The 24,939-nt window shown below is 32.9% G+C and overlaps 5 protein-coding genes across 6 annotated transcripts in view; 3 read left to right on the forward strand and 2 right to left on the reverse strand.

Annotated features, from left to right (window-relative positions):
* LOC106111889 (60S ribosomal protein L19) overlaps positions 1-2,161 on the reverse strand; it is a 4,647-nt gene extending 2,486 nt beyond the window's left edge. The window contains exons 1-4 of the mRNA XM_013294080.1: positions 2,061-2,161; positions 1,764-1,870; positions 1,195-1,358; positions 449-639 (exon numbers count right to left, since the gene is read on the reverse strand). Coding sequence (XP_013149534.1) covers positions 449-639; positions 1,195-1,358; positions 1,764-1,870; positions 2,061-2,065 — 467 coding nt within the window. The 5' untranslated portion in view covers positions 2,066-2,161. The remainder of the gene's footprint in view (positions 1-448; positions 640-1,194; positions 1,359-1,763; positions 1,871-2,060) is intronic.
* Positions 2,162-2,636: 475 nt separating this feature from the next.
* Positions 2,637-14,407, forward strand: LOC106111888 (probable peroxisomal acyl-coenzyme A oxidase 1). The gene is made up of 13 exons (XM_013294079.1): positions 2,637-2,763; positions 3,316-3,475; positions 4,079-4,247; positions 4,511-4,634; positions 7,324-7,568; positions 9,341-9,501; positions 10,010-10,172; positions 10,955-11,145; positions 11,960-12,106; positions 12,175-12,280; positions 12,900-13,052; positions 13,422-13,538; positions 13,847-14,407. The coding sequence occupies exons 1-13, from the start codon at positions 2,637-2,639 to the stop codon at positions 13,988-13,990; spliced, it is 2,007 nt and encodes a 668-aa protein (XP_013149533.1). The 3' UTR covers positions 13,991-14,407.
* Positions 14,408-14,682: 275 nt separating this feature from the next.
* Positions 14,683-17,012, forward strand: LOC106111763 (gastrula zinc finger protein XlCGF52.1-like). The gene is made up of 6 exons (XM_013293908.1): positions 14,683-14,909; positions 15,063-15,315; positions 15,418-15,502; positions 15,569-15,734; positions 15,942-16,169; positions 16,396-17,012. Exons 1-6 carry the CDS (start codon positions 14,796-14,798, stop codon positions 16,867-16,869), a joined length of 1,320 nt encoding a protein of 439 aa, XP_013149362.1. The 5' UTR covers positions 14,683-14,795; the 3' UTR covers positions 16,870-17,012.
* An 862-nt stretch (positions 17,013-17,874) lies between these two features.
* On the reverse strand, positions 17,875-21,081 carry LOC106111924 (zinc finger protein 501-like). Of its 2 annotated transcripts, none has more exons than XM_013294129.1 (8): positions 20,799-21,081; positions 20,555-20,692; positions 20,347-20,465; positions 19,860-19,995; positions 19,375-19,599; positions 18,946-19,101; positions 18,484-18,601; positions 17,875-18,251 (listed from the first exon to the last, which is right to left on the reverse strand). In XM_013294129.1, exons 1-8 carry the CDS (start codon positions 20,916-20,918, stop codon positions 17,980-17,982), a joined length of 1,284 nt encoding a protein of 427 aa, XP_013149583.1. In that variant the 5' UTR covers positions 20,919-21,081; the 3' UTR covers positions 17,875-17,979. The 2 variants fall into 2 exon arrangements, with proteins under 2 accessions (XP_013149583.1, XP_013149582.1); XM_013294128.1 differs by having other exon boundaries at positions 19,860-19,998; positions 20,799-21,078.
* Positions 21,082-22,084: 1,003 nt separating this feature from the next.
* LOC106111923 (N-acetylgalactosamine kinase) lies at positions 22,085-24,498 on the forward strand. The gene has a single exon (XM_013294127.1). It carries the CDS (start codon positions 22,609-22,611, stop codon positions 24,067-24,069), a length of 1,461 nt encoding a protein of 486 aa, XP_013149581.1. The 5' UTR covers positions 22,085-22,608; the 3' UTR covers positions 24,070-24,498.
* The last annotated feature ends 441 nt before the right edge of the window (positions 24,499-24,939 follow it).

Here is a 24,939-nt window from a genome sequence, read left to right on the forward strand (position 1 = left end):
AAAAAAAAAAAAAAAAAAAAAAAAAAAAAAAAAAAAAAATAAATATACCGACGAATTGAATACCTCCTTCTTTTGGGAAGTCGGTCAACAAATAGAATAGATAAATGTGATGTATAAGAATAGGACCATTTTTAAACCCTAAAATTAAAAAAAATTAAACTGATATTTTTTATTTAATCTAACCTTGAGCTATTTCCATGAATTAAATTTTTGGTTGCTGTTTCTTAGAAAAAAAAACATTCATTATAAAAGAAGGAAACAAATGAGCCTAGGGTACACTAAGGTGCTCATCAAATCCTTTATTAGTTTAGTAAGTTTAAAAGTCAATAATGGAATCATACACAGATGTAAGACATTTTTAAAACCATAGGCAGTAGTCAACCTTTCAGATGAATTCAAATGGCCACTTGCTCTTTTGCCACTATTTATAATTAAAAAACGGTAATACCTCAACATCTTAGTCCTGGCCTTCTCTGCCTTCTTCCTGTGGATGTACTCCATGAGGACACGCTTGTTCTTGAACACATTACCCTTCGCCTTCATGTACAGGGCGTGGTATAGATGCCTGTCTATTTTCTTGGCCGTTCTGTACTTGAGGAGCAGCTTACGGAGTACCCTCTGTCTTTGTACCCATAGTTCCTACAAAAACGGATGTCAAGTTTTAAAATACCTACAGCATTTCTAAAGGTTCAATTACACAGCATGTGGTACTTATAATTTTAGACTAAAATTCACAAGCACTGAAGTGATCTGTATTAAGTGATATTTATTATTAAAGATTTAATTCTTAATACTTTACGGCTTTGAAAAATGTTGGGATGTCTAAAAGGTGACATCCAGGAAGAAATGTCTAAGTAATGGTAAATCAAACTGAAGGAGGAAAATCTGCTGGCCAACCCTACAGGAGTAGGGTAAGTATGAGGGAAATGGCAATCATTGAATTCATTGTATATTGTATGTTATATGTATATTGTGTATATATGTATATTGTATTGACTCATTCCACATCTTATAACCAAACCTTCGCTATCTTTTTTTTTGGTTCTTAATCTCATAAGTGTGTATAAATGATTGTTTCTGTGTATTATACAATGTCATACTAATCTATTGCTTGAAATGATACTATAGTATTCCGTTAGGTTCATGCCTAGATTACATAGGAAAATAAAGATTTTTTTTAATCATTCCACTTACTTTTTGAGGCATACGCGCATTAGCTGTACCTCTTCTTTTACCAAAACCACAGTGACGACCTTTTCTACGGGCTTCAGTGTTCTTGCGGACGCGCGCGCGCGAGTGCACTGCTACGGGTTTCTTGATGACGAGACCATCCTTGATCATCTTACGGATGTTCTGTCCTGGAATATTATGCCAACAAAATTTCCATCATCTAGATTATCTCCAGGGTTTATTTACTAGAACTGAGACATGTACTTTCTGCAATTCTGTAACCCCTAAATTAGGGGAATATCTTCTACTCATGAGGATTCTTATCTACTACCGCAAATTATACACTTCTGTTGTATGCATAATGAGACAAGTATTTGCATATTTTCGTACCATAATAGGCTAGCTTTCACATTGTGATGTATATAGTAGTACAGCTTCAGTCTGATAAAATACACATATATTTTGTATAAGTAGTACGCGTGCTAGACAACAATAACATTATGGACAATTTTACAAACATTATATGCACCGTCGATGAGATTGACAAATAAATCAAACACAAATGAAACTTTCCGAGTACCGGCAATACTTACGGGAATTGGTGTTTGCAATCTCATTGATTTCATTTGGATCCAACCACACTTTCTTTTTACCACATCGCATAACAGAGGCTGCTAGCCTCTTCTGTAGCTTTAGAGAACTGAAAAATAAAATATTTCGTTGACCACATGGCATACAATACTTGGTTGTGTTGACAATCCATAATTGACAAAACTTAGCACTTTCTACATAGATTTATATCTAAAATTTGTAATAAAGATAGAATGTAATAGTTTTCAACGAATTGAACACATTTTATGCCCTTAATGTTTTAATATATTAAAACTAACCTCATCTTGAAACGGTGAGTTCCACAACGCACACAGGAAAGAAATATGGCGGGTCCTGAAGTTGAGGTGTTGCACTTTAACAGACTAAATTAATAAAATAGCAGATTTCTTCCTACCTTAGTATTAATTAAATCAAATGGAAGTATTTTGAAAATCATGCATTAATTCATTTGTACTTTTATAAATAAAATTGTTGAAAAGAAATATAATTTTAGTGAAAACTTCAATGTAAACCACAGCTACTCTTTGTTCTTTTCGTTTCGTCATTTCCTATTTGACGTCATCCTAAAGTGACGTGTGTCACTGTCAATAACTGACTGACGAAAAGTGACAGCTGTTTTCCATGATAACAGCACAAATAAATCAAAACATTGAGCAATAAAAAAATAATGAGGTTGCGAGTTGGTTGGTTTGAACTTTTGAACACTTGTGAGAATTGTGACGAGTTGGCGGGTCGCGGGCTGTGACTGCGTAATCGAGATAATTACCACATTTAATTCTCTGATACAACTTCGATTGTCTGATCGTTTCTAATTATTTTTTTATGTTGCGTTATTAAGTGCCGCGTATATCATAATGTCGGAGTCAGTGAAAGTGAATCCTGATTTACAGAAGGAAAGGGACAATTGTACGTTTAACATTACAGAGCTTACAAACCTCATAGATGGAGGGCCACAAAAAACCGAAGAAAGGAAGAAACGAGGTGATTTTAACTTTACTTGTATATTTTTTATAGATTTCTTACAAATTTGACTTCAACAAGATATTAATATTTTTTTTTAATAAAATTCTAATACATTTATTATTTTTTCATTATTTATTGTGTTTTACAGAATAATCATTTGTAAAGGGCGACAAACGATTATTTTCAAACTAGGACAAAGAGATTTATTAATCTTGTGGGCTAAAGTTCATAGTTCAGTTATTTTATCACACGAGACCTAAATATGTTTATTTTGATATACAGACACAATGTTAGAAAGGGATAAATATAGTGTGTCTTTGATTTAGGTTTATTTTTTAATAAAACAAATTATGATCTATAACAAAAACTGCCTAATTAAAATAAATCCCACATAACTAATCATAATTAAAAATAATTGCAGTAAATATAATATATTCACCATTTTATACAATTTATTGTGTATTGTTTTAAAAAATATATTAATATGATATTAAATTGTACACCTTAAATAAAATGAAATCACCTTATTTCCAAAAAAGCACTTTTAGTTAAATTAACTTTTTTTTATAGAGGAGATGGTGTTCAAAGAAGGAATCCATATTGATGAAGTGCCTTCAGATTATCTAAGTCACAAGGAAAAATATGAATTGGCTATTAAAAAAGCATGTATGCTGTTTAAAATGATGCGTAGACTGCAAGAAGAAGATAATGCTGGTATGGAGAATTATATGTAAGTATTTACATTAAACTGTGATAAAGCCCACATTAACATCTTCTCATGAGTGGGACAGCTCGCCCAGTGTAATACCACGACCATACAGACAACAGATGTAACGCAGGAGCAATTCCGCATTTCATCTGATGAGTTTAGTGCCGGAGGCCCAACTTTTGCCCTTTTTCTTTCCCACCCGTTTTGACATAAGAATAGGATGGAAGGGGAACATGGATTTGACAGTAGAGGAGATGCATAGGAAGGAGAGATATCCTCTTTATGTGCGTCTTCTTATCCATTCATTAAGGGTGGGCAACTCATCTGCTATTGCGGATGACTATCTTGCTGCTTGTTTGCCACTTAATAATATTTTAAAAAAAATAAATGATAGCAAAAACCTAAAACTGCGAAAACAAAAGATTTTGTATTAAATTATCATATATTTGAATTGAATTGAAAATAATTGTGAGAAATATCCTAGGAAATAGTTAACACAACTTTTGTTGTGTAAAAGATTTTTTTAGATCAGATTTTAGATTATCTTTATATTTCCTCATAACAATGGATATAGTTATGAAATTTGACGATGTTTTTTTTTAAATTGTAATCAACATATGCCAGGGCACTTTTGGGCGGGAACCTCGGGTCGGCCATCTTGGGTGACGGCTCTCCTCTAACCCTGCACTATGTGATGTTCATACCCACCCTCATGGGACAGGCGACAGTCGAACAACAAGCATACTGGATCGGAAGAGCGTTCAATCTCAGCATAATCGGCACTTATGCACAGGTATTTTAAAAATAAATAATAATTCCATTTTTTTTTTTACCAACTCCGAAAAGTTTTTTAACCTGTGTTTAATTTTACATTTTCAAGGATAGTGTCAGCTACTACTTATTACAATGTAGAAATGAATCTATTGTCACTGTTTAAATCTACACCTCTCGTATATAAAAAAAACTTTACAGATGGCAAAAGTATTTATATGCTTACAAAGTGGTTATCAGTTGCGCGTGATATTCAAAGAAAAATTAGAATGTAGGACATTTCAGACGGAGTTAGGTCACGGCACGTTCATCCGCGGTCTGGAGACGACGGCGACATACGACGCGGCCGCCAAGCAGTTCGTGCTGCACAGCCCCACACTCACCGCATACAAGTGGTGGCCTGGAGGACGTAAGTATATCTAAGGGTTAGGGTTATTATAGGGTATATTCATACTATCTGTTCCCGTGCGACTTCATCCGCATGAAATTATGAAAATTTTATTTTATTGTTCACATTTGTCATATTATCAATTGCAAATGTTAAAATGACATGACACGAAAAACCTTGGCAATCTTGCTTCTTAATGTTGGCAACAACTTATGGTCTCTTTCCCACATTATAGTTTTTATGCAAAATATTTACCCCTTAAGTTTTATGGCGTTGAAAGATATAGCCTAAAGCGTGACGTAAGTGTAGCGCTTTTTATTAAAAAAGAGCTATTCGAAAATATGCTGTAATTGCTGAGATCTAAGGCAACAAAGAAGTGTGTGTTTACACTTTGTTATAATAGTATAGATATAGATATGTTGGTGGCTAGAAATCATGAGCACTCTACAATCGCTACACCTAAAATTGCGTTTTGTACTGCAACTAGCATTAAGGGCCAAGATATATAGGAACATTGTCAGTACTGATATTAGCGTAAGGCAAGATGGCGCGGCCGCCCAGTGTGCCGAGCGCCACAGGAACATAACTTCTAATGTATTTTTGTTTAGTATGGGTTTGTATTGGGTATTGCAGTTAGAAGGTGTCATAAAAATCTAGCCTAGGGCACTGGTTATGATAAAAATAGTCACTATTACAATATCTTTAGTTCTAACATACCCTTAACAGTAATAGTAGAGCAAATAGTTTGGACTCATTCATGTTAATTCAACTAGTCTATTAATTTTATACCAAATGACTCTATTTTCATTGAATAAACATGTTTCAACATTAAAGACAATCACCAAAAGCAAACACGGTGCATTGATTTTGCATTTTAAATAGTATTTAGTCCTTGCCGACAGGTTAGCTGGTTAATTATGTCTGTCATTGAAATATTCTGCACTTCCGGCAAAACGATTTCACAAGAAATTGTAGACAAAATATCGCATATATACTTTGTAAAAACATTGACAAACTAACTCTCATTAAAAACATTCCATTGTTTCAGTAGCAAAATAAGATTTCTTTAAGTAGCTTAAAATTATTAAAAATTAAACATCCATAGTGTGAAAAATTATTCTTAATTAGATTTCGCCCGCGACTCCGTCCGCGTAGAATAAAAAAAACAAAAGTAAGTAACCTATGTGTTCTTTCAGGCTATCCTCTACAACTATGCCAAATTTCTTCGATATCCATTCAGCCATTTAGTCTACAAACTATAACAAACAATCATCCATCCATCTATACTTTTGCATTTATAATATTAGTATGATTACTCTTACTTAAAATAAAGTTGCAACCTTTTTCAAAGCGAATGACTAAGAATTCTGGTTTTTATTTCTGGCATCGGAACTCACGGTTCAATGTCAGTGTAAGATCGGCTATTAATTTAATAACCTGGCTTTAATCTCACGAACTTTTTTGAGTTTTATACAATTGGAGAATATATAATTTAATGGTCTTGAATTTTAACATTTTTTTTCTTAACCATTCTTACCATTATGACAATGTTACCTCTTAGTTTAATAAAGTATAGGAAACTTTTAAACCGAGACTTTGTAGTTTGAACTTTGAACAGTATAGTGTTTAACTAAATACGTTTAGACATTAGTAGTATATCTAAACTACTTATATACGTTAGACGTCTTAGCATCCTTATTTCTCTTTAAAAAGAAACAACAATAGTTTTCGTTCGGGTATTTCAGCATGAGTTACCGGTTTTTATCGATTCTTTACGTTTTAACATAATCAAAATAAAATCTTATCGACCTGATATACGAGTGCAATGAATATTTGTTTTGATTGAGTAAACGATTTCGAAATTAAAAGATTAGTTCAATGACATGAGATGGCCAGTTTCTAGATGTTTCTATGGTTACATAAATATCTATTGAATTATTCACTTCTATGCGTTATATCATCAACAGTACTTTACGATGATGTTTTCCTTGTACTTCTCTACTAGCTCTAAGACCGTCCGCGTAGATTTAAAAAAAAAGTAGGCTATGAGTTCTTCCAGACTATGCTCTACGTCTGTCAAACTTTATCGAGATACGTTAAGCAGTTGTGGTTACAAACTCTATCAAACATCTATCCATCCAAACTTCCGCATTTGTAATATTAGTAACTAGCTGTTCCCATGCCGCATAAAATTATGAAAATTTTTATTTTATTGTTTACATGTGTCAAATTATCAATAGCAAATGTCAAAATGACATGACATGACAAACCTTGACAATCTTGCTTCCTTGATGTTGGCAGCAACTTATGGTCTCCTTCCCACATTAAGATTGTATCCAAAATGTTTACCCCCTAAGTTTAATGGCGTGAAAATATATAGCCTAAAGCGTGACGTAAGTGTAGGGCTATTTATTATAAAAATAATTATTCAAAAATATGCAGTAATTTCTGACATCTTAGGCAACAAAGAAGTGTGTGTTTACGCTTTATTATAATAGTATACATATAGCAACGAAAATTCCTACATTTTCTGTCTGCACCATTATTGTCTTACACCGTAGTTTTTTTGTTTTTGTTGTTAATTATTGTCTTACTTTCCAATGTATTCATTTCCATGTATAACGTTATTGTTGTCATTGCTTTTCAAAGAGAATGATTGGTATTGGGGCTTAAAATTACGATAGCTTGATCTATCAATGTATCCCAACAGTGGCGCACACCGCCAACTACTGCGTGGTGATGGCGCAGCTGTTCACGCAGGGGAAGTGCCACGGCATACACCCCTTCATAGTGCAGCTGAGGGACGAGGAGACGCACATGCCGCTGGCCGGCATCAAGGTCGGCGAGATCGGCGCCAAGCTCGGCATGAACGGCACCAACAATGGCTTCCTCGGCTTCGACAACGTCAGGATACCAAGGGAACATATGCTGATGAAGAATTCTAAAGTATTAGAGGTGAGGAACATTTGGTAATCTATACCTGCACTAATATTATAAAGATGAAAGGTCTATGTTTTTGTATGTATTTAATTAAAAAATCTATTGGACCTATTTCAAAATTCTTTCACCATAAATAGCTACGTTATCAGTGAGTAACATTGGCTATATTTATTTTTATTTCACGCGGTCGAAGCCGTCTAATCTAATATTGTAAAGTGGTATTTGTATTATGCATTATTGAAATAACTCAAAAAATACTGGACAATTTCAGAATTCTTTGACCACTAAAAAGCTACGTAATCGCTGAGTAAAATAGGCTACTTTTAACTTTTTTAAATTTCACGTGGACGAAGTCGCAAGCAATAGCTCGTGATAATATTTATAGGCGGGAAATCCCATGCCAGTAGTTCACACTTTCTGGTATGTACTTATAGTAATTTGTATACGAAACTGGCATGCCAGTATGCAATCCATGCCAGTAATTATCACTTATGCAAGTTAAGGTCAGGTTGAATATAGGCGCTTTACTAGCGCGTAGCATATTTCGACATATAACAGTTATTAAAAAAGACATATTGTGAGCAGGTGTTTAGTATAAAGCTATATTATTATATCCTATACTTATTAAAATATTCAGCGTAGTAATAACAGTTCAGTAATCATCATAGTTAATTATACATTCAAGTAAAACGGTGTAAACTTCTTTTGCATTGTTATTAGATAATTATAATAATTAATCATTACAATCTTGTATTTACGATTTAAATACTAGGAAATATTCGTAGATGCTAGTAATTATAAAAAAATATAGAGTCAGCATCAATATACAATTAAATTAGCCCGGTAACCTTTTGCCGGTTATCTTATTTCTTGTTATAATATTATAAATGCAAAAGTTTAGATGGATAGATGGATGTTTGTTAGAGTTTGTAACCTAAACGACTGAACGGATCTTGTTAAAATTTGGATTAGATGTAGAGTACAGTCTAGAAGAACACAGGCTACTAAGTTTTTTTTAATTCCTCGCGGACGGAGTCGCGGGCAAAAGCTAGTTGAACATAAATATTTCAGTTCTATCAACAAATATAAAGGGATTTACACTGTGCCAATAATAACGTAGAATAGTTCATTTTGTTAATGAAAACCCAAGCGAAGTAATTAAATAGAATCGAAGCCTTGTTATTACCTACATTTTTTATTTAACGTAAAATCTTTTAAATGGACAAGAGTAAGATCTGTCATGTTTTTTTCAATAAATATTTACTCTATGTATTGATATCCGGGTGATAGAGATAAGTAAATATGTAGCGAGGTTGGATTTAATGATAAAACCGATATGATAACATTACTAATTAGTACATCAAAACTGCAGCCCTTCAGTTATATACACTATGATTATCATGTATTTCAAAACCAAAATATCGACATGTAACATCACTTTTTTTAACGCCTGTTTGTCTTTACCTTTTCAATTGATTTTTTTATGTAATAACTAACTAAATTACTATGTGTGCTATGAATGCAACCGCCAGCTAACAATTATATGTTAGAAGTAAATTCTAATAAACAAAGACTTAATTAGGTCTCCGTAACAATATTGTACTAAACTAGTCTAACTAAACTTCCTTTTTGACCGACTTCCCAAAAGACGGAGCTACTCAATTCGTCTGTATTTCTTTTTTTTTTATCTTAACAACATCTAAAACAGAAAAGCTCATACAAATTCAACATATTTGCTTGAAAAAAATAAAAACCAAATAGATACAGAGTTTTATAATTTAAAACAGGACGGTACGTACGTGAAGTCGCCGAGCTCCAAGCTAACGTACGGCACCATGATGTTTGTGCGCGTGATGTTGGTACACGACATGTGCAACTACATGGCCAAGGCCGTCACCATCGCCACCAGATACTCCGCCGTGCGCCGCCAGTCGCAGCTCCGGCCCGAGTAAGACGCCAAACTAAACCTTATAGGCATAGTGATAGAGCTTTTATTCCCTTACTTTAGATGTGTTAGGTAATATTAAGGGATTTTTTAATATTCCGTTTGACTAAACTGGAGACGAACATGAAGAGATATTTCTCCTTCTTATGCGTCTCCTCCACCGTCAAATCCAGTTTTCCTTTACATCCTTTCCTCTTAAGAAAAGGAAAAGGAATTAAAATTAGGCCTCCAAACCAATTTTATAAAGAGGAAAGATTTCTATTTTTGTATGTATTGAAATAACTCAAAAACTACTTGGCCGATTTCAAAAACTCTTTTACAATTAAAAAGCTACGTTATCAACGAATAACATATATTTTTATTATTTTTAATTTCAAGCAGACGAAGTCGCGAGCAACAGCTAGTCGTTAATAATTTTATCAAACTTGTTACGATGTGATCTTGAACTATATTTTGGTCCTCAATTAGCGTTTTTTCATCGGAAAAGTAGTATAGGAAATATATGCTATAGCGAGCCGGAGCCTCAGATCCTGGAGTACGTGACGCAGCAGCACAAGCTGCTGATCGGCGTGGCCAGCGTGCACGCCTTCCGCCTCTGCGCCGCCGGCCTCTGGGACATGTACAACAACGTCACCGCGGAGCTCGAGACCGGCGACATGGAGAGGCTGCCTGAAGTATGCACTTCTGCTGCCTGCCTTCTCCCTTATTACTCAGCAATTTAGTGTTCATTACTTCTACTAAATGTATATTTCGCGATCAATTCATGATTCGTTCGAAAGGTTTAATGTTGACATGCGAATATTGACGCATCTTAAAATTTTTGTTTTTATTAACTTTTTTCTTATGTATTTGTATTACAGTTAAAGGATGCCGGTAATGCTGAAACCCACCTTGATTAGATACAAGTTCCGTTAAAAATTTCCTTAAATAAAAACAGACTTTAAGGGATTATCAATAGAAACTAGCCCACAAAATGTTATATGTTTTAAATTATTTTTTAACGGTTATCACTGTTGATGAAAAATGATGATATTAAAATAAAAAAACAACTAATTTCAGAAGTGAACTGACATGCATTCGACCAGCGTGGTTGACAAATTTTTTATAGCATTTTTTATAGCACTTAATCTTAGGCTAAGCTCTTAATGCTAGCTTACCATAGTAGATGTAAAGTGAAGTGTTGATATTTTTTTCTTTTATTAAACGGGAAAACAATAGTATTAGAATACAGTAACAGTATATTAGTAATGGGAAAACAATTTAAATGATAGTATGATAATCCCTAAGAGAACATGAACAAAGAGAAAAGTCAACAGTATTAAAAATAGTAAAAAATCTTTAAAATAGATGCAATATTAGTGTCTAGGGTGTCGGAGAATCGAAGAATTGATTACTTAAATCATTTACAATGTTAGCAAGCTAAAACAATGTATATGAGGATTTTGGCTATGTGCAGTTGCACGCGCTGTCGTGTTGCCTGAAGGCGATCACGACGAGCGACGCGGCGGCGTGCGTGGAGCGCTGCCGCCTCGCCTGCGGCGGCCACGGCTACATGCTCTCCTCCAACCTGCCGCTCACCTACGGCCTCGTCACTGCCGCCTGCACATACGAGGGGGAGAATACGGTCATGTTACTGCAGACTGCTAGGTGAACTACATTTCTACACTATGTTTGTGTTTCCTTATTTTACTCCCATAGGGTCGACGCTACAAGTTTTTGTCCACATAATTATCATACGTCATCGCAGTCATCAATCCCTTTTTGATCATGTCACCTTTCACGCAATCCATATATCTCTCTCTTTCTCTGTTTATGATATAATTTGACTTATTCGATTTTTTTTTTCAATTGTTTTGATTTTACTATATCTTACTATATGAAAGAGACGATCTCGTACGGGAAGGTACGCGCGAGTAAAATAAATAAGAAATAAACCAAAAACAACTTTTAACAAAATTTACAAATTAATAAAAATATATACATTTCAGCCTAGCGTTCTGTGTGACATCTGTTCGAACAATACTTCAAATATTTACAAAAGAATAAATAAAAAAATAAACATTCTTATTTTAAAAAAAGGATTAAAAATAAAAATATGAAAAGGATTATTGCATCGCCAACACTATATGTGAAAGTTTAAGATGTTTCTTACGGATCAACGGATCTCATTGAAGTTTGGTACAGATGTAGAAAATGTCTACAACACATAATTCCGTGCAGACGGAGTAGAAAGATGATGATATAAGTTAGATGTTCATTTAAAATTAAAATTCGTTACGTTGATTTCTTATTGCTTTCAGTCATGTTTTCTGATGATAACATAAATTGTTGAAACTTTTGTTATTACTATCGAAAACTTAGTGCCGACTTTACGAAACAAGGTTAAAGTCGGAAAAATAAAGATGATTTTATGTCTATGTTAAAAGTGTAAAAATGTGCATATTGTGAGAGTTCGTGTCAGGTACCTAGTGAAGGCGTGGCGCACGGCGGCGCACGCGCTGCCGCCCACCGTGGCGTACGTGGGCGCCGTGAGCGCCGGCCGCCGCTCGCCGCCCTGGGACAACTCGCTGCTCGGCATCATCAGCGGCTTCCAGACCCTCGCCGCAGGGTAACACGTCACTTTATAACCGTGCAATTTATCATTTTCCGAATGTCTTACGTGTGTTTTTTCGATAGGAAAATAGGTCTATGCGTGGCGCAAATCGAGAAACGACAAGCAAGCGGAATGTCGTACGAGGACGCTTGGAATATGACCTCTGTTCAGCTCACAGCCGCCTCAGAGGTTATACTTTATTAAATTGCACTAACGTAAAAAAAATGATAATTCTTTTTTTTTTATAAAAATAAACAACACTTAAAACACACTTTTAACAGTGGTAGAGCCCATTTTAACATCTTTGGACTCTAAGGCCGGTCGCCCGTCAATACATTGACCACACAAGACACGCTTGAAATGAGTAATTCCGCGGGATTATTCTGTCTGTCCCCTCGTATCCTCTATCCCCACTTGAGAATAAAAAGTTTTATCTGTCTCACCTTTTGGTCCCACTATCACTAATAAGGTGACAGATGGAACCGTTACGAAATAAAATTAGTTCCACTTTTTATTCTCATCTGTTCCCACGTGGGGACAGAGCGGGGAGACGTTTGGGAATAATCCAGTGTGCTAGAGGAATAGTTTTAGTCCCTTTCCTTCTTGTCCCTTTTCTGGTAAGAAAAGGATAGGAAGAAAAGCTGATGTAACGGTAGAGATAACGCAAACGAAATATCTTCTTAATGTCTTCTCTATCTATAAAAGGTCGCATCTGTAATTACATGTCTAGGTGGCGGTCGCTTCGCCATTTTGGCGGATTCAGGTGGCGTTTGCTACCTTATACATTAAAAAATATATTATTTGACAGGCACATTGCCGCGCGTTTATTCTGTCGAGTTATTACTCGGAGAGTGAGAAATTGTCGCGCTCGGCCTCCGCCCCTCTCCGCCGCGTATTAACACAGCTTGTTGAACTGTACGTCGTGTACTGGGCGCTGCAGTGCGTCGGCGATCTGCTCAGAGTAAGTATATTTATTTATTACACTATTAAAAAATCACTTTTATCAAAGAAACCCCTCAAAACATAATTCCGAATTAATGATTTACTAAAGATTAATGACTTTTTTAATAACTAATAAATCTTTATTGTATGCTCTGTTACAGCAACAATATCGCCTTAAAACTAGTAAAACCTATGCTTACGGAGCCAATACCTTCCTTTTCTAATATTTTTTACAAAAAAAATATAGTATCAAACCTATTTGTATAGAATGCTATTACAGGAAAATAAAACTTTAGAATTATTATTAATCTTTGAAAATCAAATACCATCACAGTGATGTTTTTAATTTTAAACTATTATTTAGTAATGTAATATTTTCCTTTGCCAGTTCACATCGATATCGGAACGCAATATCGAAGAGTTACAAAACTGGTATGAAGATTTGTTGGTGAAACTCCGACCTGACGCTGTGGGCTTAGTGGACGCTTTTGATATCAGAGATGAGGTAATATAACAAAATGACATAGAAAATTAAATTAAAAACGGATAAATTACTTGTTAAAATGTCACTAATATCGCAAACTCAGTCTTATATAAGCGTGGAAATAAAAAAAAAGTATGACCTATGTTACTCTTTGACAACATAGCTTTTTTAATGGTGAAAATTTCTGAAATTTATTAAGTAGTTATTGAGTTACTTCAATACAAGAATTTAAAACTTTCCCCTTTATGAAATTAATATAGATTTAATTATACTGCTTTTATAATATATCTAATTATATTCATTTTTTGTAAATATGTAAATTCATACAGATTCTCCGTTCGGCTCTTGGTGCATACGATGGCCGCGCGTACGAGAGACTGATGGAGGAAGCTATGAAAAGTCCACTTAATAAAGAACCGGTAAACCAAAGCTTTCATAAATATCTCAAACCATTTATGCAAGGGAAACTATGAACAACGTATCTTGATATTTTTTATTAAGGCTCAATAACTTAATTAACCATGATTATAGTATATTTGTCACAATTTCTAATGTTTATAATAATGTAACGCGCAGGAAAGGAACAAACGTGCTCATTTATTCAGAACTGTATTCTGTTTATTAGAGACAATAATAAAAACAGATTTATATAATTGAAGCTACTTATTATGATAAGAAGTGATAACAAATTCAAGTTATATCGTGTAAATTTTACTATTTTTAGTTAATAAGTAAAATGTTATTGTAAATAACAAAAATATATAAACGGAAGTATATTGAAATAAAGATTTTATGCTTTTTGGTGATGGTAATGGATACCGGAACATTCCATAATGAAATTTTATGAGATTTTATACAAATTCTATAATATATTTTGTATTTCTTTTGTTAATGGAGTTTTATTTGTACCTTAGTTCCGCCTTATTAAAAATCATATTCGTTTACCTGATACATGAGAAAGCTTGAAACCCCGTTGGATAACGATGTAAATGTCTTTGAAAAACTTACCGACAAACGGAACATTTTTAAATGAATTATGGTGTGTTATAATTTAATTTAAATCTGACTGAAAATCGGTTATACTTATTTTTTTCACTAGGAATGTTACTTACTCTTTGTCTAATACAGCCACAAAAGTGAATGTGTTCTATGGTCATAAACTGACAGCTGAGCTGACAAAAAAGTTTTGAGCACTATAAAAACACCAATGTTTGTGTTTTTTAAGATGAAGTAAAGTTAAATACTAGAAAGATTATTATAAAAAAATAAGTTAGCAGTATGACATGTTTTGATAAAATATGCCGTGCATGTTTAAATACCAAAGAACATTTTAAATATGTTTTATTTGATAATGTTCCACCGGACGTATATGCGTTTTGCACATCAATTGAAGTAAGAATTGTTGTTTATTTTATGTGAAAGTAACAAAGTTAACGTTTAAAATTAGTATATTACCAAATAGACAATTATGTACACCAAAATGCTTATATTTATAACCTATCTTAATATCAATTACCTTTAAAAATACAGTTAATATTTTTATAGGTGTTCCAAACTGAAAATTTACCTAAAACAATATGCGATAGCTGCTACGATCTTCTTACAGAGTTTTTCAACTTTAAACAAACTTGCATCAATTCCCAAAATACTCTACTGGAATGTAAAAGCAATGTAAAAACAGAAAATAATGAATTAACAAAATATAGTGAAATAGTCACAGATATACAAGTAAATGACGATCATGATGATGAAATTGAAGATACAATTAAGGAGGAAATTGTGGATGAATTCAAAAATGGTACTTTCAACCAAACTTAAAACATCAATATTACACAAGATTCAATTTTCAATCTAATCAAATTGTGTATTATTATTTTAATAGATTGTTTCATTTTTCCAGATGATTTTGATAATTGTGATGCAGAAAATGATATTACAGAATTACTTAATCCTATGAAAAAAAGAAAGAAGAAAATTTCTACAAAGTATAAATCTAAATGTTTAATGTTAGATTATACATGGGACATGTTTTAATATTTTTACATTTACAGAGATCAAAAGATATCATCTAAAAATTCGATAAAAAGTACTGCACCAAAAATAAAACTGCCTAAAAGATATAAAAGGCCACACCTTTTTGGCTGTAAACTTTGCAAGAGAAATTTCTGTTTTCCCGAACGTTTAGAAGCACACAAATTGGAACATGAGGGTAAAGAAGTATGTAACAATTTTATATTATGGTTCACATGTGAATTTTACATATTGAAATTGTATTTGGAAATCTAAACAACTATCAATTTGACCAAATTGTGTTTTCATTGTCTTACCAACAGAACAATAATGCATATTTTGGTCGAGCAATATCTTGATATCTAAAACATTGTTTTCCTGGTGCAAAAATAAATATGTTCAAATTAATTTCAGGCAACAATACTTTGTAGTATATGTGGTAAGAAGTTTGACACATGGAGTGGTCTGTGGAGGCACAAAGCTAGGCACTCGCGTGCCCCCATCAGCATCCAGTGCCGTGAGTGCGGGAACACATTTCTCACGCGAAGCGCACTGACCAACCATATGCAAAAGCATAAAGAACGTAATCCATTAATATGTGATGTTTGCGGCAAGAAATTCATCACTACTAGTGGTTTAAAGGTAAAAATCAATTGACATTTCGCCCGCGTTAATTAAAAAAAAACATAGCCTATGTTACTCACATATAAATTACTGTTCTAAGGTTTTTAAACTTTGCCCAGTAGTTATTAAGTTTTTAAAATACAAATAAAATACAAATCTTTGCTCTGTATAATATTTTAGTTATTTAAGTGTTTTTGAAAGTAATGTAATCCTTGTCTTTTATTGACATTATAATATTTCACAGAATCATTTGGAAAACCATAACGAAAACAAAGTTCAAAAGTATGAATGTAAAGAGTGTGGTAAGAAATTCTTTACAGTGTTAAACTTACGATCTCATATATCGAATCGCCACAAAGAGAAAAAAACAGTAATATGCCACTTGTGTTCACGTCCATTCAAGGATAAGCACATTTTAATAAGGCACATTAACTTACATCAAGGTTTGAAAAAATTAAAATGCGATATATGTGAGAAATCTTTTGCAAGGAATTATGCTTTAATTGAGCACAAAAGAGTACATTCCGGTGAGAGACCATTTTCATGTAACCATTGTCCGAAAAGATTTTCAACTAAAGTAAGACTAAATGAACATAATAGAATACATACTGGTGAAAAGCCATATAAATGCGAAGTGTGTGAAAAGACTTTTACCCAACGGGGTACTATGACGAGGCATATGAAGATACATGAAAAATTGCCAACTACCCACAGCTAATTTATGGGTTATATAAATCAACTGTTAGTGATTCAAGCATTAACGATACTGTTTGAAATATGTAAAGTATTAAATAAATAAAATTGATCCTGAAGGGTTTCAGAGGTCTAGAAAGATTGAAATAAAACAAATTCGTACTTTAATTACCCTTTTTATTAAAACTTAAAGCTGATTTTCCTTTTCATATCACGATCCATAAAAATTGACTGATTGATTTTTTTATATGCGTTACACGCTTTTTTGTCCGATATAAAAAATGTTAGTTTATAAACTAGAAAAAAAAAACACTTCTAATTATATTTTCTGTAATTTTTCAAGATTAGAAATGTACTCAGATTGGCATAATTAGTAAACCTTGTACTTAATTCTTTTAATGTTTATATTAAACTAATACCTTCGAGAAAATATTTACTATTATCCAAACGGAAAAATACTATAATACTTATAAACATAATACTGCAAATTTGCACTGTAATTTATAACTACCCATGCTTCACTTTAGTGTGATTCAATGGTTTCGGTCAGATTTTTTTGAATCTATAGCAGGATTTTGTTACTTGTGAAATAATTGTATGCAAAACAACGATTTGACCGAAACCATGCAAACACAAAAAATAAAGTTTTTACAATTCTTGCATTCATATGTAAACTAGCTGTACCGTACTGTTTTAAATTAAATGTCAAATGACAACAAAGGCTCTTGCCATTGGCTGAAAATTTAAGTAACCTTGTGTCTTTGCTGATTGGCTTGTAGTTGTGTCCTTCTCGCAAAGTAATTTTTTTCAATTTTGTCAGACCATAAGTTTATCGGCTTGAAAATATGTAGCCTATAGCATATCGTATATGTAGGGATTATTATTTAAAAAAGAATTATCCAAAAACATACTGTGATTGCTGATATCCTACATAAAGAACTTTATTATATTAGTATAAGGACCTGTCCCATCAAATTGTAAATCGTCTGATAACAATCCAACGTGTAAAATATGTGATAGAAATATCGGATTTTGTTCCCTGACAGTGACGTCATTTTTAAGCAATCTGAGCCTCTATCAGCCAGTGGTGGGACAGGCCCTAAATGTTCCCAAACTTTCTGATTGATACTTAGTATCAAGGTTCCCCATTCCAGTTTCTATATGAGAGTGCTTTTGGGCCATTGAGTAATAATTGCATTTGATTCCCGGGTATTAGATTGTGTGTGTCCTCGGAGAGCTTACCATGACCTTTCATATGTCTGTTCAAAGCACACTTCTGTATAAAAGCTTGACTGCAGAGCTGACATTTGTGAGGTTTCTCACCGGTATGGATCATCCGATGATTTCTTAGATCTTTACGAGCCATAAACTTCTTTGGACAAAGATCACAAGCATAAGGACGCTCGCCTAAAAAAATAAAAAAGACACAAACTTTATAAATACTAGCTTTTTTTATCACATTTTAATGTCCAACAAAGTCCTTATTTACCATAATAAATATGAAATTTCCAAAAAAATGAGTTAAACATTTATGTGTACAATAAAATGTAAACTAGAAGTTAATTAGAACATAAATGTTGTAATGAATAATGTTGATTTCTATTTATATCCCTGAACAATGAAATTTCAACATTCTTACCAGTGTGTGTTCTCATATGAATAGCTTGAAAACTCCTGCTTTTAAATGTCTTATCACAGAGTTGACAGGAGAACGGTTTGTCTGTAGAATGAGAGCGCATGTGCTTTACTAGATCTGCCTGAAAAATTTGGAATCAACTTAATTATCTAAAGTGTTATAAAATTACGATTTTTATACACAAGATGACGTTTCTACATATTTGACAAAAAACATCTTGAAACATACAATACTAAAGGTTAATGACCCCATTAAGTTACAATTAAAATTACTTATTAAAACTATATGAATTGTTAGTCATACATAATTTAAGTGCCAATAGCCTGATGGTTAAAAGTATGGACATCCAATCATGTGATCGAAGTTTCGAGTTCCATTACTAGACTATTGTAAACCAAATCCTAGCTTGTACAATGAAATACAAAAATTTCTACATTTTAATAAAGAGTACAAGTAAAATTATACCTTAATATAAAACCTCATATTGCACATATTACAGGCGAAGTTCTTGATACCGGTGTGACGTATAAGATGTATCTTCAGATTGCCGGGCTGCGAGAACTTCTTACCACACTGAGAACAACCATAATTCTTCTCACTGCTATGCGTTTCTATGTGCATCTGAAGTTTTTTAAAATGTCTTACTTAAATTAATTTATAAGCTTTTGACCATGATTCCGTTCAAGCTTAAATTATAAAATCTTCCTGTATTCTACCAGACTATGTTCTATATCTGTGCCAAATTTTCACTGAGATTGAGATATTAAAAATTAAGGAAATTACAACTATTTGTAGAAGCATTTTGTTTTTGATTTACAGTTTTCAAGTAAATCAATCCAACATTATTTTTTTTTAGCAATTATGATAATAAATAAAATAAAAACTATAACACACCTTAAGATTATAAGCCTGTACAAACTTGGCATCGCACAAATGGCACATATGTCTTTTAATTCCGGAGTGAATAAGTTCATGGTTCTTGAGCACGCTGAGGTAAGCAAAACACTTATTGCAGGTGCTACATTGATACTTGCGGCCTGCGGTATGCACTCGGATGTGACTGTTCAGATTTCGAAGGCTCAGGAATGTCTTGTCACAGTATTTGCACTTGATATCGGGCTTAAAAATATAAATATGAAGATTATTGTATAGTAGATATTTAGCCATATAAATATTTCCTAACAAATGATTGCTAAACACTTGTGACAAAAAACATTTTTTTTTAATATTGCAGACTATTGCATTCAGACAGAAAATGTGTTAATAGATGGTAGAACGATTTCTAGTTTGTAATTATGTGTGACAATATCCACTATACCATACTGTTCTTACTTTAAGTATAATTACGTTCCTTTGTAAATCTCCTAATAATAACTCACTTTTTTACCAAAATGACTGCGCATGTGAGCTTCAAAGTTCTCATATTTCTGAAAGTTTTTCCCACATTTCATGCACTTCATTCGTTCTTTTCCAGTAAGAGCCTTCACTGTGTACTGTGTTACAGCTCTTCTTCGTCTTCTAAAATACATCCAGACAGTTTTAATAGATTTCTATTAAAAATAAAACTATATTTCTTGTAAATTTTTGGTAAAAAACCTTTATTACCTTAATAACTAAGTGTTAATTATTAAAATACTTTTAATTAACATTTAATTACAACTGAACATCTACATTATTTATGTTATTTAATTTTTTCAGTTATATCATGCATGCCGTCAGATAAAACTAGGCCCACGATAAATTGAAGTGTTATTTTATAATAAAGATAGATAATTTTATTTGGTTTATCAAAAACATTATGAAATTCACAAGCATGATTTGTCAAAGTTTATTTAACATTTTTAAACTTTGGTTCGATAAACATACCTAACTTTTGGTTGTTCCGGTTCATTATTCATGTTCTCATGTATTTGTGCATCATTTAGCTCTATTACAGAAACTAATAATTCATTTCTTTCACTGTTGCATTGATCATGTTTTACACCCTAAAAAATATTAATTCTAATTAATAATCAATCAATAGGCTAATATTTTTACTATTATAAATTTAAATATATGATTTTCTTTATTGTACCTCGGTAGTTTGTCCATAATACTGTTGTTTCAATATAGTATTTGAGCGGACAACAACTTGCTTGAAATAATAGAATTTGTTTAACAAATCTAAACATGTTTCACAAATTAACTTTGGGAGATTTTCATGTTCAGAAATCTGGAAAAAAAACATAACAAAATCAGGAGGTGATATAAGTTTTAATTTTGTAAAACTATTGTTATTTCATTTACGTATTATTTATTTAACCTCATATTTTTCGTACCTCTACGGATGTACAGTACTTAAACACTTCAGCGGTACTAACGATGAATAATTCCTTTAAAGGGCCTGTATCTGATAGACATGCACGACAAATTTTGGTAAAATCCAAAGTGGTTTCCATTGTTCATTGAGGACTTAATCAAGTATGTTTTATATTATTTTAAATTAATCTTTCTAAAGCATAATTTGTTTGACGGCCATATTTAATTGATAAATATAATAATAAAGATGTTATAGTAAATAGACGGTACAAAAATGGTAAATAAGCAAAATGAAATGACATAAATAAAATGATAACAAAGTGACAATTTAAGCCTGACAACTTGCTACAGAACATAAATATTACACCAGACCATACGACGTGCGTCCAGATAAAATATAATTGAAACAAAAGTAAAACAACAAAGGTGTCCCCAAAGATTCTCCTTTAAATGACTCCTTTTAATGACTCCATGATACTCAAAAACTTTTTGTATATGCGTTCAATCGACACCAACATAGATAAAGCAGTCATGAATGCTTTATGCAAGACGTATTAGGGAGCGTTATCCCTGACATAATTGTTAACCCTTATATTTTGAATACCGAGGCACTTTATCTTGTAGGTCAAGAATAAGTGGTACTTAACTCTATAAACGTAAACGATAAGTAAATAGTTAATTTCAGTTGATCGTATTTTTTTCAGATGGGATTTCGTCGTGGTACCGCATAGTCTTGTGTACTTAGCTTTGTTCTTCCTAAGTCTAAGTCTAGCACTTACATATCTCACTACATGGTGAAAACATGCAATAGGTACAACAAAACTAACTTCAGCTTATTCCCGGTTTACACTCGGATAGTACAGTTGGTCAGTAGCGCTCAATAACGGGACTGGAATCAACTGGCAGAAATAGTGTAAACACTAAATGGCGCCAGAGAGTTCGTACTTTTTATGAATGGCGATCGCAACTGTCCAACTGTATTGGCCAAATGTAAACCTGGCATTGCTTAGTCCCATTAATATATGTGTCCTATATTATTTCATATAAGTAGGTAAAAACTTTAAATTATGTTGATAATACTGTTAACACCTGTAATGGCTGAATTGTTATCTAAAGTATTTTGTAACATTTATCATAGTTATCAACATCAGAAATTACTTTGTACGTTAAGTACGTACTTAGGAATGTTCAAAATTTCGAACTCTAATGATTGAAATGAACCGAACACAAAGACGATTAAAGATAAACATAGTTAACATTAAAGCCATGAAGAAATATTTATTAAAATATTTAATAAGCTGATTTAGGAATACCATTAAAATAAAAATTCGGCTTTATCTGATTGTTTGAACCTAAACCTGCTCTTTTTGCACCTTCCAAAGTAGTTAAACACACATTTGTACTTCCCGTTGCATTTTAACTAGTGTGTATTTGTGATGTGATGCTAACTTGCTGACGTCAGTGCGACGGCGCAAGACGCTTCGTGGATGTTTCAATGCATAGCATTAGTTAGTTATAGGTTATGTTTACAATGTTAGGTACGTATTTTTTCGCGTTTTAGTTATAATATTACAATAGTCATGTTTCGTAAATATTATGAAAACTTATATTTGCTTTAAAACTGCTTCAACGTATTATTAAATAATGAAAAATAAACAGTCGACACATTCAGGCAATTTAACTTGTTAAGATTACACGTAGTCGGTCGCATATTACAATGAACGAAATGGATTATATTGCTGAGTTCCAGTACTGATAACGAGACATTTCAGTAACAAGTTTGCTGTGATACAGTGCGGTGTTGTGTGTTTTGTTTACATATTTGTCATAATGGGCGACAACGTCAATAATGTGCCTATTTTAAACATTCCTGGTAATGAAAGAATATTAAAATTAAGTGAACAATTTTATAATGATTTTGGCAGCAAACCTTATTATTACGTCCGTGTGCCGGGGCGTGTTAATATTATCGGGGAACATATTGACTACTGTGGATATCCGGTGTTGCCTATGGCTCTGGAACAGGATATATTGATGGCAGCAAATATTATAGACGAGCCAAAACTATCCTTACGGAACGCAGACAATAAATATAAAAGTGTTGATATAAAAATAAATACGCAAGAACTTGATATCGAACCAGATTTGAATGGAAAACCTTTTTGGTATAATTACATTTTATGTGGAATTAAAGGAGCGATGGAACACTTGAAAAGTAGCGAATGGAAAGGTCTTCAGCTTTACGTTGACGGTAATATTCCTCCCGCGTCAGGCTTATCTAGTTCTTCGGCGCTTGTGAGTGCAGCTTGTTTAGCGTTTCTGTACGCTCAAAATGGTACGCTGGATAAGACTGAAATTGCTTCATTGTGCGCCAAAAGTGAACGGTACATAGGAACACAAGGCGGAGGCATGGATCAAGCTATTGCATTTCTCGCAAAGAAATATAGCGCTCAATACATTACTTTTCAACCATTGAACGCAACACCAGTCGCATTACCAGAAGACGCCGCATTTGTTGTAGCTCATAGTTTAGCTGAAGCTAACAAAGCTGCAACTAATGATTTTAATAGACGCGTAATAGAATGCAGATTAGCAGCTAAAATTATATCCAAGTTATCCGGCTTAACTTGTGAAGGGAAAATTTTAACCCTTAGTCAGCTTCAAAGAAACCTTAATAATAACTTGGAAGAGATGATAGAACTAGTCCTGAAGTATCTACCTCAAGAAATATATACGAAAAAGGAAGTCTGTGACATCCTAACTATGAAGGAAGAAGAAATTGATGAATTATTCTTAACTAGCAATACGAAGCATTTAACCGAATTCAAACTTAAGCAACGAGCTCTTCACGTTTACCAAGAAGCTCAGAGAGTTGAAGAATTTCGTAAAATATGTTCACAGTCTGAATTGGGACACAATACCATGAACGGGGCCACGAATGGGTCGGGAAATGGTCATATTAATTCTAATAATTCAGAAGTATTGCTAGCACTTGGAAGACTGATGTCTGAAAGCCATGAGAGTTTAAAAACCTTGTATGAATGTTCCCATCAAAACTTAGACCATCTTGTTAATATATCTAAAAAATTCGATATCAATTCTCGACTGACGGGCGCAGGTTGGGGAGGGTGTATTGTCGCTCTTTGTCCAAAGGAAAAAGTTGAACAGTACATAGAATTATTAAAAGACGAGTTTTATGTAAAATATTGCAAATTGGACAAAAAGAGCGCAGAGTCGTACGTTTTCGCAACAACTCCAAATCATGGGGCTTTGATATATGGAAATATATAAAGAAATGCAATAAATCTACTATTGAAGTTCACCATTTTTTTAAGGTAAATGCAAAGAAGGCTAAGATTCATATTTTGTAATACAAATTGTATGAATAATGGTATTTACTTGGTTATTTAATTTGTTAGATTCTACGCCATATACGCATTTATTTATGATTTTACTGATTATCTATTTCATTAAATGTATCCAACTGCGAGATGAAGATGAAATATATTTGAATTCTGCAGTATTATTTAAAAATGTAAACGTAAAACATCAAATCAATTTAAATTGTAATCGGAATATCAATTCCAAGGTAATATGTTGTAAAGTTTGAGGTGATATTTTAGATTTTGCATATTTGTGTCATAATATTTCGTAATTGTTCACCTGCAATAAGATTTTCGATTAGTTGAGCTTTTGTTAGTTGTGAAACATTTTAGAATATTTTATTCCAATATTTCGTTTACAGAATATTAAATTTATTTCAAAACAAAATTTGTATTTATTTCTTACCCATTAAATTTAGAGGTAATCAATAGATTGAATATTGAACTTTAAGACCTTGCGAAAGCATAATGTTTACCTTTGTATGTCAAGGTCAAACTTGATAAAGTGAAGAAATCGCACATGTCTTCTAACGTGTGTATTGAATAATATTTTTCTTTATATTTCGTCACTCTTTTTAAAATAGTTTTTTTTTGCATTGCATTGTATGCGTTTGGCTGATAGTGGGTCTATTTGTATTCACTTCCTTCTTACTGGCATCCTCTATCGATGTTATTTCCGTACTTGCTTAGTAATGGGAAAGAGAAACCGTCTTTCCTTGTTTTTAATTTTTTGAATTTTTACATCAATTTCAGAACTGTTCAAACCATGTTGAACCCA

The sequence above is a fragment of the Papilio polytes genome, unplaced genomic scaffold (genome assembly GCF_000836215.1).
Source record: "Papilio polytes unplaced genomic scaffold, Ppol_1.0 DF824146.1, whole genome shotgun sequence".
NCBI classification, from domain to species: Eukaryota; Metazoa; Arthropoda; class Insecta; order Lepidoptera; family Papilionidae; genus Papilio; species Papilio polytes.

What these genes read in the sequence shown, in the direction of transcription:
- LOC106111888 (XM_013294079.1), top strand. Translation starts at nt 2,637, where the DNA reads ATGTCGGAGTCAGTGAAAGTGAATCCTGATTTACAGAAGGAAAGGGAC. An exon ending in GCGTCGGCGATCTGCTCAGA is followed by an intron (nt 13,053 to 13,421) that starts GTAAGTATATTT and finishes TTCCTTTGCCAG; the next exon opens with TTCACATCGATATCGGAACG. An exon ending in CTTTTGATATCAGAGATGAG is followed by an intron (nt 13,539 to 13,846) that starts GTAATATAACAA and finishes AAATTCATACAG; the next exon opens with ATTCTCCGTTCGGCTCTTGG.
- LOC106111923 (XM_013294127.1), top strand. Translation starts at nt 22,609, where the DNA reads ATGGGCGACAACGTCAATAATGTGCCTATTTTAAACATTCCTGGTAAT.
- LOC106111924 (XM_013294128.1), bottom strand. Translation starts at nt 20,918, where the DNA reads ATGGAAACCACTTTGGATTTTACCAAAATTTGTCGTGCATGTCTATCA. An exon ending in GCAGTCATTTTGGTAAAAAA is followed by an intron (nt 19,600 to 19,859) that starts GTGAGTTATTAT and finishes TATATTTTTAAG; the next exon opens with CCCGATATCAAGTGCAAATA. An exon ending in ATATGAGGTTTTATATTAAG is followed by an intron (nt 18,602 to 18,945) that starts GTATAATTTTAC and finishes CAAATTTTTCAG; the next exon opens with GCAGATCTAGTAAAGCACAT.
- LOC106111763 (XM_013293908.1), top strand. Translation starts at nt 14,796, where the DNA reads ATGACATGTTTTGATAAAATATGCCGTGCATGTTTAAATACCAAAGAA. An exon ending in AAGAAGAAAATTTCTACAAA is followed by an intron (nt 15,503 to 15,568) that starts GTATAAATCTAA and finishes TTACATTTACAG; the next exon opens with AGATCAAAAGATATCATCTA. An exon ending in TCACTACTAGTGGTTTAAAG is followed by an intron (nt 16,170 to 16,395) that starts GTAAAAATCAAT and finishes AATATTTCACAG; the next exon opens with AATCATTTGGAAAACCATAA.